The sequence below is a fragment of the Schistocerca cancellata genome, chromosome 3 (assembly GCF_023864275.1).
Source record: "Schistocerca cancellata isolate TAMUIC-IGC-003103 chromosome 3, iqSchCanc2.1, whole genome shotgun sequence".
Classification (NCBI taxonomy): domain Eukaryota; kingdom Metazoa; phylum Arthropoda; class Insecta; order Orthoptera; family Acrididae; genus Schistocerca; species Schistocerca cancellata.
The window spans coordinates 413,999,086-414,017,875 of NC_064628.1; the positions used below are offsets into that span (position 1 = coordinate 413,999,086).

At 37.8% G+C, this 18,790-nt stretch overlaps 1 protein-coding gene across 1 annotated transcript in view; it reads right to left on the reverse strand.

Moving 5' to 3' along the window:
- Positions 1-18,790, reverse strand: part of LOC126175161 (solute carrier family 22 member 7-like) — an 89,448-nt gene that overhangs the window by 60,322 nt on the left and 10,336 nt on the right. The window contains exons 2-3 of the mRNA XM_049921746.1: positions 15,809-15,966; positions 3,543-3,711 (exon numbers count right to left, since the gene is read on the reverse strand). Of these exons, the coding sequence (XP_049777703.1) occupies positions 3,543-3,711; positions 15,809-15,966 (327 nt within the window). The remainder of the gene's footprint in view (positions 1-3,542; positions 3,712-15,808; positions 15,967-18,790) is intronic.

Sequence of the window (18,790 nt, forward strand, 5' to 3'; positions counted from 1 at the left end):
CTTCACCTTTTCTGTTTTACTCTCACCCTATTGTACCTCCTCTTTTTAAAAAATAGACCTGACTATAAACTCCTGCACATAGATTTCTTTCTATCCTGGACAGCATGCAAATTTTATTATCTTAACAATGAGCTTTGTCAGGCCAGGAGCACCCCTTTCAGAAATAATGAATCCTATCTATTATAAAGAAATTATGGAGTTATCTCTTTGTGACCATCCCCCACAGCTATGATTTGCCACATTGGTCTTGTGTAAACAAGGAGATCAGAGCTTCCAATGACCTTCTTTCTGATATATGCAAGCAATTCAAAAACTTTTATGTCGCTGATATTGGTGACATTGGGTACAGGTTTCACACATCACTTGGGCTTCACTTGAACAGTCTAGTAAAAAAAGTAAACACAGTCACTGTACAAGAAACCATGTTACCGATAGCACAAACAGCAGCAGCCAATGAACTTCTCACAATAGTAGCAGCTGATCAACACTGCCTGAGGAGGATTCAAAGGCTAGGTACAGCTGTTTCACTTAGTGATGATTTTTTATGGCACCAAACAAAGAAAAGGAAGAGATTGTGAGAAATCAGCCTGAAAAATTGCAGCTAAGTGTCAAAAATCAGCAACAAAGCAGCACTTCACCATGTATTGACAAAACAAAAAATACTTACAAAACTTTCAAGATAGTGAGTCAAAACATTCTGTGTCTCAAGAATAAAGTGTTAGAATTAGAAATCACCATAAACAACTTTGTAGATATCTCCTGTATGTGTCTATCAGAACAGTGGTACAGGGTCAGTGAATTAAGTCTTATAAATATAAGCAATTTTGAATTAGCATCTAATTATTTCCACAGTGTTTGTAAAAATGGTGGGGTATGTACACACACTAGGGCTTGGCTGTAGTATAAGGTTAGATCAGAAACATACCATCTAAATATTGAGAAACATTTTGAATCATGTGCCATAGAGCTAAAATCTGAGGATAAGCGTAAAACTCTAATTGTCATGCCAATGTACAGGTCACCACTAGGTGACAAAAATATGTTTTTTAAAATTTTTGAAGCAGTGCTAAACATTTTGTATAACAATGAGGTGAACTTCTTATGTGGGGATTTTAAGATCAACTTGTTAATTGAAAATGAAGAAAAAAGACAGCTTTTGAGTATCCTAAACAGCGTTCACATGAAACCACACTTCATGGATCCCACTAGAATAACAGTCATCTTCATTCCTATTAGATAATATCTTTACAAATATCAAAAATGATGTTACCGAGGCACAAAACATAAACTTAGGTCTTTCAGACCACAACACACTAGTAACATGCATAAATTCTTCTGTACCTGAAGTTGTTAAATACAAGTGGGAATATAAAAGGCACTTCTACCCAGAAAAGGTTAATATTTTTGTTCAGTAATTAGCAAAAGAAACCTGGGAGCATTTATACTCAAAATCATCAGCTGATAAATCATTCAATGCATTTTATAATACTTTCATGTCCATATTTCAGTTGTGTTTTCCAATAAAACTGACAAGAATTAATGTCATGTCAAGAAACAGCTGCCAGTAGATAATACCTGCTATCACAGTATCCAGTAAAAAGCTAGAACTTCTCAATCAACTGAGAAAAGACAACCAAGATGAACACTTTGCAGAATATGTTAAGACATATAAGAAAATTTATAAGAAAGTAATTAAAACAGCAAAGACAATGCACAATGACAAAGTAATCATAGAGGCAGCAAACAAGTTGAAATCAATATGGAACATAGTAAAAAAGGAAACAAACGAAAGTGTTAAAAAGCAAGATGACATTGTATTAAAAGATGATCATGGTGTGTTACTCAGAAATGGTACCAGAACTCTAGCAAATTACATAAATGATTATTTCATAAACACTCCAGTCAATCTGAGTAACAATTTTGCTAGTAATAGTAGTAGCACAGTTCAAACAAAGAAAAGTGGTAACTCAATATTGCTATGTCCCACAAATAAATTATAAGTTCTTAAGATAATAAAAACAATGAAGAATAAAATGCCCTCTGGAATTGATGAGGTACCAGGTTCAGTCATAATTAAATGTGCTAGTGCCATAGCAGAACCACTCTCACATATCATAAGCATATCTAATAGAAGTGGCATTCTTACAAAGATTAAAAATTTCAAAAATAAAACCATTGCACAAAAACGGTAATATTTATGAAGTGGGAAACTATAGACCAACAGCTTCGTTATCTGTATTTTCAAAAAAATAGGGACTGACATGAAAAATATAATTACAAATTACCTCAAAAAATTCAATCTCTTGTCTGTAAAGCAAGATGGTTTTCACAAAGGCATGAGTACAGAAACAGCAATTACCCAATTCATTGAAAACACTGTAATAGGACTTGACAGAAATAACAGTACAGTAGGAATAAACATGGACTTATCAAAGGCATTCGATACTGTTGATCATGATATATTCCTAGACAAACTAGAAGCTATAGGTGTACGAGGAGCTGCATTAAAATGGAAAGCCCACATTCTCTACCTCACTAACAATTTAAGCTCTGCTTGCTTTGCATTATGCATAATTAGTACTACGTTTAGTAGAGAGTGTAGCAGAACTGTCTTCTTTGCTTACATCCATTGTGCTATCACCTACTGCCTAACCTTCTGTAGTCATAATAAGGCAAACATGAAAACCATCTTCACCTTACAAAAACAAGCTATTAGAATAATTTCAAGCAGTACAAGGCTAACACCTTCCAAACAGTTATTTCAACACCTAAATATTCTACTTTACCATGGCAGATCTATATAAAAAAAAGTGTTGTTAATATAAAAATGCACATTGATAATTATAAAACCAACTCAGATCTTCATTCCTACAATTCAAGAATGTGCAATGGCATCCACATAAAAAGAGTAAACAAGACTTTAACACAAAAACAAACCAACATTCAGGTTACTACTTTGTACAACAAATTGCCAACTCAGCTAACAGAAATAAAAACATTGTCTACATTCATGGAAGCAATATTTAAATTCTTAATGACCAACTGCTATTATAGTATAAATGAATATCTGCAGTAACCTTGTAACAAGTAACTACATTCATTTACTATATGTTAATAGTACCATAAATCAAATGCTTGCCACAGCCTCAATGTTAATTTTTCTGAACAAAAGCATTAAATCAATTATTTACTCATAACATATTTCAAGTAAAAGGCCCCAAACAAAAGTGTTAAGTCAATTATTTATTTATAATGTATCTCATGTAAAAGATCCTTCTCATAATTTTATATTATTACAGTAATCAAAGCTGTATTGCCCAAGTCATGGGTACAATGAACCATTGTATTATGTAGGAAACTGTACACAATTATCTTATTTTTGTTATACTATGTTATTTGACGAAATCCATACAATGTACATTGTTGCTGGATGAATAAAGTACTACCTACTCCTAGTCCTGTTTTTCAGTCATCAGCCTCAAAACCATACAAATACCTTGAACTGTACATTACTTTCATTCTTATCATAGATTAGAACTTACCTCATAAGGAATATTGGAACAAATAAGGGGAGAGTTGCTGCCAGGATAAAGTAGACCCAATTCCTAAGCACCCAGGCTAATAGTGCCATAGCAATGGTTCCTATACAGTAACTGAAAAATGACAAGAAGTTGACAGTTGAACGATGTCTCACATCGGTCAGCTCAATTCCTGAAAACAAAAACAGGAAAGTGTTTTATGAAATACCTCTTTATGAAACAAGTGTCTCTGTTGTTATCTCAGATATCTTTTCAGATACTCCTTACAAGTAAAGCCCCGTCACACTATTGAAACCAAAACCCAGGTTCTCCATGTGGAAGTCAAACATACTGAAGATCTCACAAGTTGTATGACAGTTTTAATGAAGTCAATGTAAATTTGCTGTATTTGAGTGTGGCACTAAAAGTTTCATGAATTTAAGAATTTTATTACAAATATTGTGTAAGATGTCATTGTATTTTAGTGTAAACATATTTTCTCTATTAATGAGCAAGATGTTTTGTTAAAAATGTTAAAACAAAAGACAGAAAATACTACATGAGGTTTCTATGAATTATTGAAATAAGTTTTCAATGGTTTCAGAGAGTACAGAAATTCTTTTGGTATAAATTAATATAGAAACAATGAATACATTATAAAGTAAACAAATATCTATGTAGCAAAAGTAACAGGATATAGAAAGTATGCTTCCCGAGACAGATTAAATAACTGATTTTTATAATTCATTAATTCACACATTTTTTTACTGTAAATGGTGTCATGAAGGAGGGTCTTCAGGCATGGGTGGATCCAGGGTTCTGCTCTGGAGTGGGTCACAGGTCATTGTGTTTGTCGCTGACTTCACCCCACTCCTCCCCTCCTCACAAATATAGCCTGTCATCACTAATTCTTAAACTGCCATAGATATAAACAGTTTTAATGATGATAAAGTTATCTTTTTTATAATAGTAGTAAATTGATTAAATACCATAACATATAATAATAATAATAATAATAATAATAATAATAATAATAGTAATAGTAATAATAAATTCCCCGTGGAGGCCCGGGAGAAGAATAGGCCTCCGGTATGTTCTGCCAGTCGTAAAAGGCGACGAAAAGAACAAACCACTAATAGGGCTAACCCCTCTTTTAGTGTGATTACTTGGTTCAGGACAGAACTAAAGAAGCCTCGGACAAGTGCCGTCATGGTCGTGGACGACGCTTTAACCCTATGCCCGCCCACAATGATAACGACACTGCTAGCCAACTGGAAAAGGATTTAAATCCGAATAGAGGTGTTTTGCAGGATATGCTTCCTGCAACCACCCTAGAAGGAAAACAAAGACAGAGGATGAGATGGTCAGATGAAGTTAATCGACACCTCATGTAATGTTATTACCAAGCAACAAACCTAGGAACCAACACAACTGGATACAGATCACAAGTATACACAACATTTATTACCAGATACCTGGAATTAAAATTTTTAACAGAACAACGACTAGCTGATCAGATCCGTGTAATAATCAAAAATAACAGGATACCCCAGTCAGAATTAGAAAACATCAAACAACAAGTACAACAAATACTGGAACAAAACAATGTGCAATCAGAAGAGGAAGAAAACACAGTAATGGACTCAAACATCCCAGAGCAAACAAACAAAGACCAACACGCATCAATTAAACAATCAGAGGAAAACGAAATCTTAAGACAGCCACCAGAACAAGCACAAATAGAACACGAAGAGAGACACGTGTTAGATACAGAAGAGAAATTTCAGCTGACATATATAGAATACAAAGACACAAATACAGACATTAGACCATTCTTGCATAGACCGCCAAATAACCCAAAAGTGGAAACAACAATAAAAACTATCAACACAATCATACACAACAAAATAAATGAAAACACAACTATGGAAGTGTTACAACTACTGGTTTATATAGGAGCACTCACTACACTAAATATACACACTAGGCAGAGATCAGAACAAACCAACACACAGAAGAAACCCACAAAACCAGCATGGCAACACAGGTTACAGATCAGAATAGAAAAACTGAGAAAAGACATCGGACAGTTAACACAATTTATAAGAAATGAAATATCAGACAAAAAACGAAAAAGGTTAGGTAAAATCTCACAACAAGAAGCAATAGAGCAATTAGATGAAAAGAAGCAGAAATTGCAAGCATTGGCCAAACGACTTAGAAGATACAAAAAAAGTGAAAATAGAAGGAAACAAAACCAAACATTCAACACAAACCAAAAGAGATTTTACCAAACAATGGATAACACACACATTAAAATAGACAATCCACCAAACATAACAGACATGGAACACTTCTGGAGCAGCATATGGTCAAACCCGGTACAACATAACAGGCATGCACGGTGGATACAAGCAGAAACAGACACATACAATATGATACCACAAATGCCTGAAGTGATAATTTTGCAACATGAAGTCACCCGAGCAATTAATTCTACACACAATTGGAAAGCCCCTGGAAATGATAAAATAGCAAATTACTGGCTAAAGAAGTTCACCTCAACACATTCACATCTAACTAAATTATTTAACAGTTACATTGCAGACCCATACACATTCCCTGATACACTTGCACATGGAATAACCTATCTGAAACCTAAAGATCAAGCAGACACAGCAAACCCAGCTAAATATCGCCCCATAACATGCCTACCAACAATATACAAAATATTAACTTCAGTCATCACACAGAAATTAATGACACATACAACACAGAACAAAATTATAAATGAAGAACAAAAAGGCTGCTGCAAAGGAGCACGAGGATGTGAAGAGCAACTGATAATAGATACAGAGGTGACATATCAAGCTAAAACTAAACAAAGGTCCCTACACTACGCATACATTGATTACCAAAAAGCCTTTGATAGTGTACCCCACTCATGGTTACTACAGATTTTGGAAATATACAAAGTAGATCCTAAATTGATACAGTTTCTAAACACAGTAATGAAAAATTGGAAAACCACACTTAATATCCAAACAAATTCAGATAACATCACATCACAGCCAATACAGATTAAGCGTGGAATATACCAAGGAGACTCATTAAGTCCTTTCTGGTTCTGTCTTGCTCTGAACCCACTATCCAACATGCTAAATAATACAAATTATGGATACAATATTACTGGAACATACCCACACAAAATCACACATTTGCTATACATGGATGATCTAAAACTACTGGCAGCAACAAATCAACAACTCAACCAATTACTAAAGATAACAGAAGTATTCAGCAATGATATAAATATGTCTTTTGGAACAGACAAATGTAAGAAAAATAGCATAGTCAAGGGCAAACACACTAAACAAGAGGATTACATATTGGATAACCACAGCGACTGCATAGAAGCGATGGAAAAAACAGATGCCTATAAATACCTAGGATACAGACGAAAAATAGGAATAGATAATACAAATATTAAAGAAGAACTAAAAGAAAAATATAAACAAAGACTAACACAAATACTGAAAACAGAATTGACAGCAAGAAACAAGACAAAAGCTATAAATACTTATGCTATACCAGTATTGACCTACTCATTTGGAGTAGTGAAATGGAGTGACACAGACCTAGAAGCACTCAATACACTTACACGATCACAATGCCACAAATATAGAATACATCACATACATTCAGCAACAGAAAGATTCACATTAAGCAGAAAGGAAGGTGGAAGGGGATTTATAGATATAAAAAAACCTACATTATGGACAGGTAGACAATTTAAGAAAATTCTTTCTAGGACGAGCAGAAACTAGCAAAATACACAAAGCAATCACTCATATAAATACATCAGCTACACCATTGCAATTTCATAACCACTTCTACAACCCTTTAGATCACATAACATCAACAGATACAAAGAAAGTAAATTGGAAAAAGAAAACACTACACGGCAAGCACCCGTATCATCTAACACAGCCACACATAGATCAAGACGCATCCAACACATGGCTAAGAAACGGCAATATATACAGTGAGACGGAAGGATTCATGATCGCAATACAGGATCAAACAATAAACACCAGATATTACAGCAAGCATATTATTAAAGATCCCAATACCACAACAGATAAATGCAGACTTTGCAAACAACAAATAGAAACAGTAGATCACATAACAAGCGGATGTACAATACTAGCAAATACAGAATACCCCAGAAGACATGACAATGTAGCAAAAATAATACATCAACAACTTGCCATAAAACATAAACTAATAAAACAACACGTTCCCACATACAAGTATGCACCACAAAATGTACTGGAGAATGATGAATACAAATTATACTGGAACAGAACGATTATAACAGATAAAACAACAACACATAACAAACCTGACATCATACTCACCAATAAAAAGAAGAAATTAACACAACTAATCGAAATATCCATACCCAACACAACAAATATACAGAAGAAAACAGGAGAAAAAATTGAAAAATACATCCAACTGGCTGAGGAAGTCAAGGACATGTGGCATCAGGATAAAGTCGACATTATCCCAATTATACTATCAACTACAGGAGTCATACCTCACAATATTCACCAGTACATCAATGCAATACAGCTACATCCAAACATATATATACAACTACAAAAATCTGTAATTATTGATACATGTTCAATTACCCGAAAGTTCCTAAATGCAATATAACATATACCATACAGTTACAAGGAAGTCACGCTTGACCGAGGTCCGCGTCACGTTCCATTTTTAACCAGACTTAAGTCTGAGAAAAAAAAAGTCAAAAAGATAATAATAATAATAATAATAATAATAAATTTTATTGTCTTTAAGCCATTACAGCAATAGACAAAGTCATACACATAATACGATACAGTACATGCTATAAAAGAACAGAATTGTTATTAACGTTACAGTTTAATATCACAGGTCATGAAATCCTTTATATTGTAAAATGGTTTTACAACTAACGAGTCATAACATGTTTGTTTGTATTGTTGCTCTGGTAAATTTTGTATAGCTTGTGGAAGTTTGTTAAATAATTTGTGGCCCATAAGTTCATAATTGTTAACTGATTTTGACAGTCTGTGGTAGGGCATATAGATACAGCTGTTTGTTCTAGTGCTGTAACAATGTATATTTGCCCTGCGTTTTACTTAAGGTAAGTTCTTTTTGTGTAGATTAAAACATAGTAAATATATAGGTTTATTACTGTCATGATTTTTTGTTGAGTAAACAAAGGTTTACAATGAGCCTTGTATGGTGAGCATGTAATTATCCTAATAGCTTTCTTTTGCACCAATAGTATACCATGCACACAAGTGGAGTTCCCCCTTGAAATAATACCATAGGATATGATGCTTTGGAAAAAATGAGTAGTAAGATACTCTAACATAATTTTTAGGTACACAGTGCATTAATCGCCTTAACAAATATATTACCCTAGACAATTTACCACTAATATACTTAACATGTGGATTCTAAGAAAGTTTATCATCCAAATATACCCCCAAAAATTTAACACAACTAGGATCATCTGATGGAAACTTGTCTTTTAAACTAAGCAAGAACCCATTTGCTTTAAACCAGAGTGAAGCTTGCTCAATTGTCTCTGTAACACATGTTTTAAAGCTATTAAGATCATTACTGCTATTCAGAAATGTTGTATCATCAGCATAGAGTACTGTTCTGGATTTAATAAATGATGGTAGGTCATTTATCATTATTAGGAAAAGGAAAGGTCCCAGTATGGATCCCTGCAGAATACCTACCTTAACTTGTTCTATACTGGACATTTCTTTCCCAACACAGACGGCTTGCTTACGGTTTTGTAAATATGATCTTAATAGCTTAAGGCTGTTACCTTTAACACCATAAAAGTCCATTTTTTCGAGTAGTAGTGTATGTTCTACACAGTCAAAGGCTTTGCTTAGGTCACAAAAAGTCACTTGAGCAAAGCATTTATCTTCAAATACTTGATGGATGTATTTAATAACATTGCCTATGGCATCAATGGTTGACAGGTTTTTCCTAAAGCTGTACTGTGATCCACTTATTAATTCTATGTTATCAAAGTAAACAGATAATTGTTGGTAAATTATGCATTCTAGAACTTTTGAAAAAACTGGGACTATGGATATTGGCCTGTAACTTGAGTCAGAATTTTTATCTCCTTTTTTATGTACTGGAACTACCCTAGACAGTTTAAGGTCACCAGGGAAAAAACCCTCCAGTATACACTTGTTTATACAATATGTTAGTGGGTAAACTATACAGTCTATTACTTTCTTCAGCATGTTACAAGGCAGGTCATACATATATAAAGTACTACACATGGGTTGTATATTCTGTAATCCATTGCCATTTTGAATACCTTTAGCTTCCACATTGCTCTGTTTTACAGAAGCTACCCTGAAATTTGATAACTGATGTATAAAGCAGCAGGATGGATGGCTTCAAAACAGGGTCCTGCTCAAATGGTGGAACAGTCAGACTCAGAGGGGGAGGGGGAGGGGGAGGGGGAGGAGCCACCCGAGCAGAAATGCAAATTGTTTTGATTGGGGAGAGGGGGAGGTAGGAGGGCGATGAGTCATGTGAATGAGAGTGCTGGGGACTTTGGTGGGAGGGTGTGGCACAAGCTGAATGCTGCTGCAGATAGCTTCAGATAGAGACAGCCAGAGCAGTTGTGCAGAGGGCTTCAGTTTCAGACAGCCCAAGAGGTGGCACATGGTTTTGGAAAAGGGGGGCTGCACCTGGCCACAGCACAGAGTGCTTCTGGGGAAGCTATGCCCAAACAGCAATGCAGTGGGTTTCAGGGGATTCAGCTCATGTGACAACACTGAGCATTTAATGGGCACAGTGAGTAGCAGTACAGAGGACTTTAGAGTGCAACACCCAAGTGACAGCACAGAACGTTTCCAGGGACAGCAGCAAAGTATCAGCTTAGAAGGTTTCGTAGGGAGGGGAAAGGGAGAAGGTGTGCCTCAGCTGTGTTGAACAAGGTTTCAGGGTAGTGTAATTTGAGTGGCAGGAAAGCGAAACTCTGTACACCAACCAGTGATGAGGGTTTTGGGAGGAGCAGTCCAAATATGGCTGCACAGAGGGATTTTGGTGGGAGGAGGGGAGGGAGGAGGGAGAGCTGGGTGCACTGCACACAGCAGTGGCACAAAAGGTCTCAGGCAAAGGCCGTGAGTGGCGGCACAGAGGGCTTTGTGTGAACAACACTTTAGCAACACTAATGATAGCTTTGAGGCTGGTGTGCAAGTGGTGCTACAGATAGCTATGGCAGGTGGGGCACAAGAGGTAGCACACAGAACTTTAGCAGGCAATGTATGAGAAGCATTAAAGGAGGCTTTGGGGAGGGGGCAGCACTCAAGTGGAGTTGAAGAGAACTCTGTGTGGCACTATTACAGTGGCAGTGTGGAAGGCTATAGGACGTACACAAATCAAGTGGCAAGCAGTGCACATCAGGTGGAGCACATTCCAATGGGCTGCTGGGGGATTGTACCTGAGTGACTACATGTAGTGATTTGTGGGGGACAACACATGTGGAGAGAAGAGGGATTAGGTGGGGGCTGCATATGATTAATGAGAGAGAGGGCTTTTGGAGCCACAGATTGAGTAGTGGCATGGAATAATTTCGCACTAAAGAATCTGGCTGTGAACACTGGTATTTGCAGGGGGCAATGGGTAGAGGGATTTTGGGGAACTGCACCTAAGCAGCAGTTCAAGTGACTTCTGGAGGCAGGAGCACAGACCAAGCTATGTTGAGTAGGGTTTCATCTCCAGTGCAGAAAGTTTTGTGGGTAGCAACTTCAGCAGTGGTGTGTGAGCACATACCAGCACCTGAGCACAGAGGGCTTGGTGTTGCAGTGCTCGAGCAATGGTGCAAAGTGCTTCTGGGTGAGGAAAAGTGGTGCCCAAGAAACTAAACGCAGGTTTCAAGGTTCTGTGCCTGAGATATGGTGCAAAGGGCGTTGAGGGGCCACATCCAAAGACAGTGAAAGGGCTTTGGGATGCCATGCCCTAGCAGTGCAAGAGAGGGTTACGTGGGCAGCAACTGAGTGGTGGGCTTGTGGCAGTGCAGTGGGCTTAGAGTGTAACAGTGGAAACAGATTCAGAGGATGGTGAAACAGAGGGATTCTGAGGATGGTGACACAGATGATTTCAGAGAGCAGCATGTAAGTCAAGGCACATAGGGCTTCATGGAGAAATGTATAAATAATGGTGCAAATGGCTCCAGGTGAGCCCAGTCCAAGCAGCAGTCATGAGGACTGGTTTGAGGAGGACAGTGGTGCAGAGAAGCTTGGTTGGAGTCATTCAAGTGGAAGTGTACAGGGATTTGCTGAGCTGCATCATAATTGGGGTGCCAAAGTGATGGTGCTGGTGGCTTTGGTGAAGCACTGCTTGAATGATGGCACATAGGGCTTCAAGAGGGTCACAGATCTAGTGGCAACACAAAGGGTTTAGGGAGGGGAGCTGGGCTAGGAACAAAGTGAAGTGCTTCATGGTAATGCTGCAGGGGTAGTGCACAGTGCTTTAGTGGGTGATGGGGTGGAAGGAGGGGATGCAGTCCAAGCTGTGGCACAGAGGGCTCTAAGGGAAATGCAACCTGAGTAAAGGTGCAAGGATTTTGGGAGTTTTTGCCAAAGCAATGTCGCAGATGGCATCAGGATTGCCAAACTCTGGGCAATCACTTGAGAGGCAGCACAGGAAAGACTGGATGGGTCTAACAGCAGAGATGGTGCAGATATCTTAGGAGGACAGCTCTCAAGTGGAGGGCAGGTGGGTTTAGGGGAGGGGTTTGGCACCTGAGCAAAAGCACAAAAGGCTTCAGGGTAGCAGTGAGTGGCACAGCAGAGAACACTGAGAGGGTAGCAAGGAAGATTTTTTGAGGTACAGAAAGCTGGCTAAAGCCTGAAATAAGTTCTGCAGAAATTTTTATGAAGTCTCAGACGGTGTTCAGGAATGATAGATTAGGCAGAATTGGTGGTGGAGTGTTTGTGTCTGTCAGTAGTGGTTTATCTTGTAGTGAAGTCGAAGTAGGTACTCTGTGCGAATTGGTATGGTTGGAGGTTATACTTAACAGCCGAACTAAGTTAATAATTGGCTCCTTCTACCAACCCCCAGACTCCGATGATATAGTTGCTGAACAGTTCAGAGAAAATTTGAGTCTCGTAACAAATAAATACCCCACTCATACGGTTATAGTTGGTGGGCACTTCAACCTTCCCTCGATATGTTGACAAAAATACTTGTTCAAAACTGGTGGTAGGCAGAAAACATCTTCCGAGATTGTCCTAAATGCTTTCTCCGAAAATTATTTCGAGCAGTTAGTCCACGAACCCACACAAATTGTAAATGGTTGCGAAAACACACTTGACCTCTTAGCCACAAACAATCCAGAGCCAATAGAGAGCATCATGACTGATACAGGGATTAGTGATCACAAGGTCATTGTAGCTAGGCTCAATACCATTTCTTCCAAATCCACCAGAAACAAACGCAAAATAATTTTATTTAAAAAAGCGGATAAAGTGTCACTAGAAGCTTTCCTAAGAGAGAATCTCCATTCCTTCCGAACTGACTATGCAAATGTAGACGAGATGTGGCTCAAATTCAAAGATATAGTAGCAACAGCAATTGAGAGATTCATACCTCATAAATTGGTAAGAGATGGAACTGATCCCCCATGGTACACAAAACAGGCCCAAACGCTGTTGCAGAGGCAACGGAAAAAGCATGTGAAGTTCAGAAGAACGCGAAATCCTGAAGATTGGCTAAAATTTACAGACGCATGAAATTTGGCACGGACTTCAATGCGAGATGCCTTTAATAGGTTCCACAATGAAACATTGTCTCGAAATTTGGTAGAAAATACGAAGAAATTCTGGTCGTATGTAAAGTACACAAGCGGCAAGACGCTGTCAATACCTTCGCTGCACAGTGCTGATGGTACTGTTACCGACGATTGTGCCGCTAAAGCGGAGTTATTGAACGCAGTTTTCCGAAATTCCTTCACCAGGGAAGACAAATGGAATATTCCAGAATTTGAAACACGAACAGCTGCTAGCATGAGTTTCTTAGAAGTGGATACCTTAGGGGTTGAGAAGCAACTCAAATCGCTTGATACGGGCAAGTCTTCAGGTCCAGATTGTATACCAATTAAGTTTCTTTCAGATTACACTGATACAATAGCTCCCTACTTAGCAATCATATACAACTGCTCGCTCACCGATAGATCTGTACCTACAGATTGGAAAACTGCGCAGGTCGCACCAGTGTTTAAGAAGGGTAGTAGGAGTAATCTATCGAACTACAGACCTATATCATTGACGTCGGTTTGCAGTAGGGTTTTGGAGCATATACTGTATTCAAACATAATGAATCACCTTGAGGGGAATGATCTATTGATACGTAATCAGCATGGTTTCAGGAAACATCGTTCTTGTGCAACGCAGCTAGCTGTTTATTCGCACGAAGTAATGGCCGCTATTGACAGGGGATCTCAAGTTGATTCCGTATTTCTAGATTTCCGGAAAGCTTTTGACACCGTTCCTCACAAGCAACTTCTAATCAAGCTGTGGGCCTATGGGGTATCATCTCAGTTGTGCGACTGGATTCGTGATTTCCTGTCAGGAAGGTCGCAGTTCGTAGTAATAGATGACACATCATCGAGTATAAAACTGAAGTGATATCAGGTGTTCCCCAGGGAAGAGTCCTGGGACCTCTGCTGTTCATTACCTATATAAATGACCTGGGTGACAATCTGAGCAGTTCTCTTAGGTTGTTCACAGATGATTCTGTAATTTACCGTCTAGTAAGGTCATCCGAAGACCAGTATCAGTTGCAAAGCGATTTAGAAAAGATTGCTGTATGGTGTGGCAGGTGGCAGTTGACACTAAATAACGATAAGTGTGAGGTGATCCACATGAGTTCCAAAAGAAATCCGTTGGAATTCGATTACTTGATAAATAGTACAATTCTCAAGGCTGTCAATTCAACTACGTACCAGGGTGTAAAAATTACAAACAACTTCAGTTGGAAAGACGACATAGATAATATTGTGGGGAAGTCGAGCCAAAGGTTGCGTTTCATTGGCAGGACACTTAGAAGATGCAACAAGTCCACTAAAGAGACGGCTTACACTACACTCGTTCGTCCTCTGTTAGAATATTGCTGCACGGTGTGGGATCCTTACCAGGTGGGATTGACTGAGGACATCGAAAGGGTGCAAAAAAGGGCAGCTCATTTTGTATTATAGCATAATGGGGAGAGAGTGTGGCAGATATGATATACGAGTTGGGATGGAAGTCATTAAAGCAAAGATGTTTTTCGTTGCAGCGAGATCTATTTATGAAATTTCAGTCACCAACTTTCTCTTCCGAATGCGAAAATATTTTGTTGAGCCCAACCTACATAGGTAGGAATGATCATCAAAATAAAATAAGAGAAATCAGAGCTCGAACAGAAAGGTTTAGTGGTTCGTTTTTCCCGCGCACTGTTCGGGAGTGGAATGGTAGAGAGATAGTATGATTGTGGTTCGATGAACCCTCTGCCAAGCACTTAAATGTGAATTGCAGAGTAATCATGTAGATGTAGATGTAGATGTAGATGTAGGTAGTGCATGAGTGGCAGGACAGAAATATTTGGGGGCTCAGACTGATTAGAGCCAGAATTCAAGCTGGGCATCAATGCAGAGATGATCTGAGACTGACAGGTAAGTGTCTGCCAGGAAGGATTTGGAGGTGTCACCTGAGCCACAGCAAAGAGGGTTTCCAGGATAAGCCAGAGCAGTGGCACAGAGGGCTTTGAGAGAGTGGTGTCCAATTAATCATGAACATCCTTGGTATTGAGTGTGACCCCAGTGTAATCTGTCAGACTATTTTACTATTTGATCCTTATCTTGAAGACATAATCCAGGTTATGGTGTTCCATTCAGTGGACATAGACACTTATATCACCTACTTTCTGCTATCAAGAGAGAATGCACAGTTAATTATTATTTTTGACACTGTGTCAAAAACTTTTATTTCAAGTCACATCATTTGCACTGTGACATGAAAACTTTTGTGTTAGAATTTACGATCACTTTTGGAATGTCTTGTTTACTATAAATATAAGAAATCAGTACATGTGATATTTACCCATAGGGTCTGAAGTGAGTGAGAGTGAGAGAGAGAGAGAGAGAGAGAGAGAGAGAGAGAGAGAGAGAGAGAGAGAGAGAGAGAGAGAGAGATGCAATGAAGACTTACCCAGAGCTAGAGCTGAGTCAGTGCTAGGCAATCCTGCAGCCTCCGCCATTACAGAGAAAAAAATGTACAGTGGGAACACAGATGAAGAAACAGTCAACATAGTTCTGGAAACTGCTATCATACCTGTACTCACAAGGTATTGCTTTCTCCTTCCAAATCTGCAGAACATGAAATATAAGCAGCTATTATGTGACATTCCCAGTAAAGTACATGAAACAAACAATCAGGCATAACTTGATTATGGGCAAGGGTACTGACAAAATGATGGAATGTTTTCATATTTTCAAAATGCCTCTTCACAATTCTGTTATGTCCAACACAACATAATATGTAGAAGTAATATCTACATATATAACTGAAGACAATAATGCATAGAGACATGTAGAAGAGGCCTTTATCAAATAATGGATGTTAAAGTCTACAGTCTCTGAAGATAACAGCATCTTCACAAATATTGGCAGTTGCTGGTTTACTGTAACATGTCAAAAGAACACATCTCTCTCATCATGTCTAAGATTATGACAAAGTACTATATGCCTGTTGATTTTACTTTTCACATTGTGGAAGAGAGACTATATTGATTCAAAAACATTTTTAATACTTTACCTCTTCTTTTAAATACAGTAAACTAGTGACTCGATATTCATTTCTCCACAATGGTCCTCCTAACTTCTGATATATAATCATTTGAAGGGATCTTGGCATATGTATCCATTTCATCAAATATTACTTATTTAGGTACTCTATATGTTATATCATTTCCTACTACTTGAATCTGCACATTCACCAATGCATTACTATGTAATGTTGTTCTTGTCTTATATAGGTAAAGCTGTCCTGAATCTGAAAGCAAGTTTGTACACCTCTACCTGAGGTAGCACAGCTTTTTCTTCTGACTCCAAGACTGACTTGCCCTACGGGCTTTTGGAGAAACCAACGATGGAATAATCTGGTGTTATTCTGATAAACATTGACAGACATGAAATAAGTGGTAAAAGACTGACAAAAATCGTAGGACTGATTGAGGATCAGACCCCCAGGCCTTAGTATCTGTAGTCTGGCACCTTAACACTGAGCCATGAGCCTCTGACATAATGTTATAATATGATAATGCTATAATATTATAATGCTATAATATTATAATGCTATAATATTATAATGCTATAATATGATAATGCAATATGCTACAGGGTTGGGTTTCCTGTTTCAATTCCAATGAAGGCTCTTCATGAGATGGAGAATTGGCATTGAATCCAATAGGATAATCTCTATTCATAGTGTATTTCTTAATCTTTCCATTACTGCTGGATATCAGGCTGTCATGACCAAGATATCCTTTAACAATCTGCATCATCTTTTTCAGTCTGCATCATCATCATCAGATACACTTCCTACTCCTAATGTATTCATAGAAACCTTATTTTTTAAATGTTCAGTCAATCCAGCTTTTGTATTGACATGCAGCATTGTGTCTACAAATTCCCTTTCAAAATTACAAGTCTCTCCCCTTAATGACCTATTAAAAATGATGTCTTGAATGTATTCAGAAGCTATAGTTGCATATTTTTATTAAACTTGTATCTAATAAACATATTTTCCTGGGTTAACATATTTACTTCACTTAATATTTTGTGATGAGAGAGTTGTGCTCTGTACCATACATCTTCCTCTTAGACAGCAGGCTCCAAGTTGTAAAAGTGGTTCTGACAGGTGTATAACAACTTTCTTACAGTTCTGAACCAGTTTCTTTATATATGTGAACCACCTACAACAAATGTCAATATACATCACTAGATGTTTCAGCAACCTCTTAGCATAAAAATTTTAAGGCCAGCATTTCATAATTCATTTTTGGTATATTTACCTACTGTTGATTTAGTTTCTAGCCGTTCACATTCTCTTCTGCTATACCACTCAATTCTGGATAAAAAAACAGCAGTCAACTTCTGCTGTATATCCTTCAGACTATCTTAATTATACATTATGTAAGTAGATACATTTTTTGTTTTTGTTTTAGTTGTTATCTTGAGTTAACATACATAATACATGTATGAAATGTAAACATTAAAAAGCTGAGGGAAAAAGATGGATCCTTAGTGATTTACTGAGCAACCTAAATGGATGTATCTTAAGGCATCACTGCTGCTGCTACATTCCAGTTTGTGACCAAGCAGTTGACTACAATTAAGACACTGGACTCATATTCGGGAGGAGAAGAGATCAAACACATGTCTGGCCATTGTACTGCTGTAATGAAATTCTGGAATGATTTCTCTGGAAAGTGCACGGCCAGTTTCCTTCCACATTCTTTCATAACCCAAGGCTGTGCCCCATTTCTGATTACCTTGATGTCAACAGGATGTTATAGTCTGTGACTGTTTGGAGTTTTGAGTCAACTTTAAGTGACTTTACACAACATCATGAAGCAAATTCTCATGTTTATGCTGTCACTGGTTAAAGATCAACTTTTATATAACTCACACTTTTAACAAGACAGATCAGCAAACACACTTAACAAGACAGATCAGCAAACACACTTAACAAGACAGATCAGCAAACACACTTAACAAGACAGATCAGCAAACACACTTAACAAGACAGATCAGCAAACACACTTAACAAGACAGATCAGCAAACACACTTAACAAGACAGATCAGCAAACACACTTAACTTAACAAGACAGATCAGCAAACACACTTAACTTAACAAGACAGATCAGCAAACACACTTAACTTAACAAGACAGATCAGCAAACACACTTAACTTAACAAGACAGATCAGCAAACACACTTAACTTAACAAGACAGATCAGCAAACACACTTAACTTAACAAGACAGATCAGCAAACACACTTAACTTAACAAGACAGATCAGCAAACACACTTAACTTAACAAGACAGATCAGCAAACACACTTAACTTAACAAGACAGATCAGCAAACACACTTAACTTAACAAGACAGATCAGCAAACACACTTGAC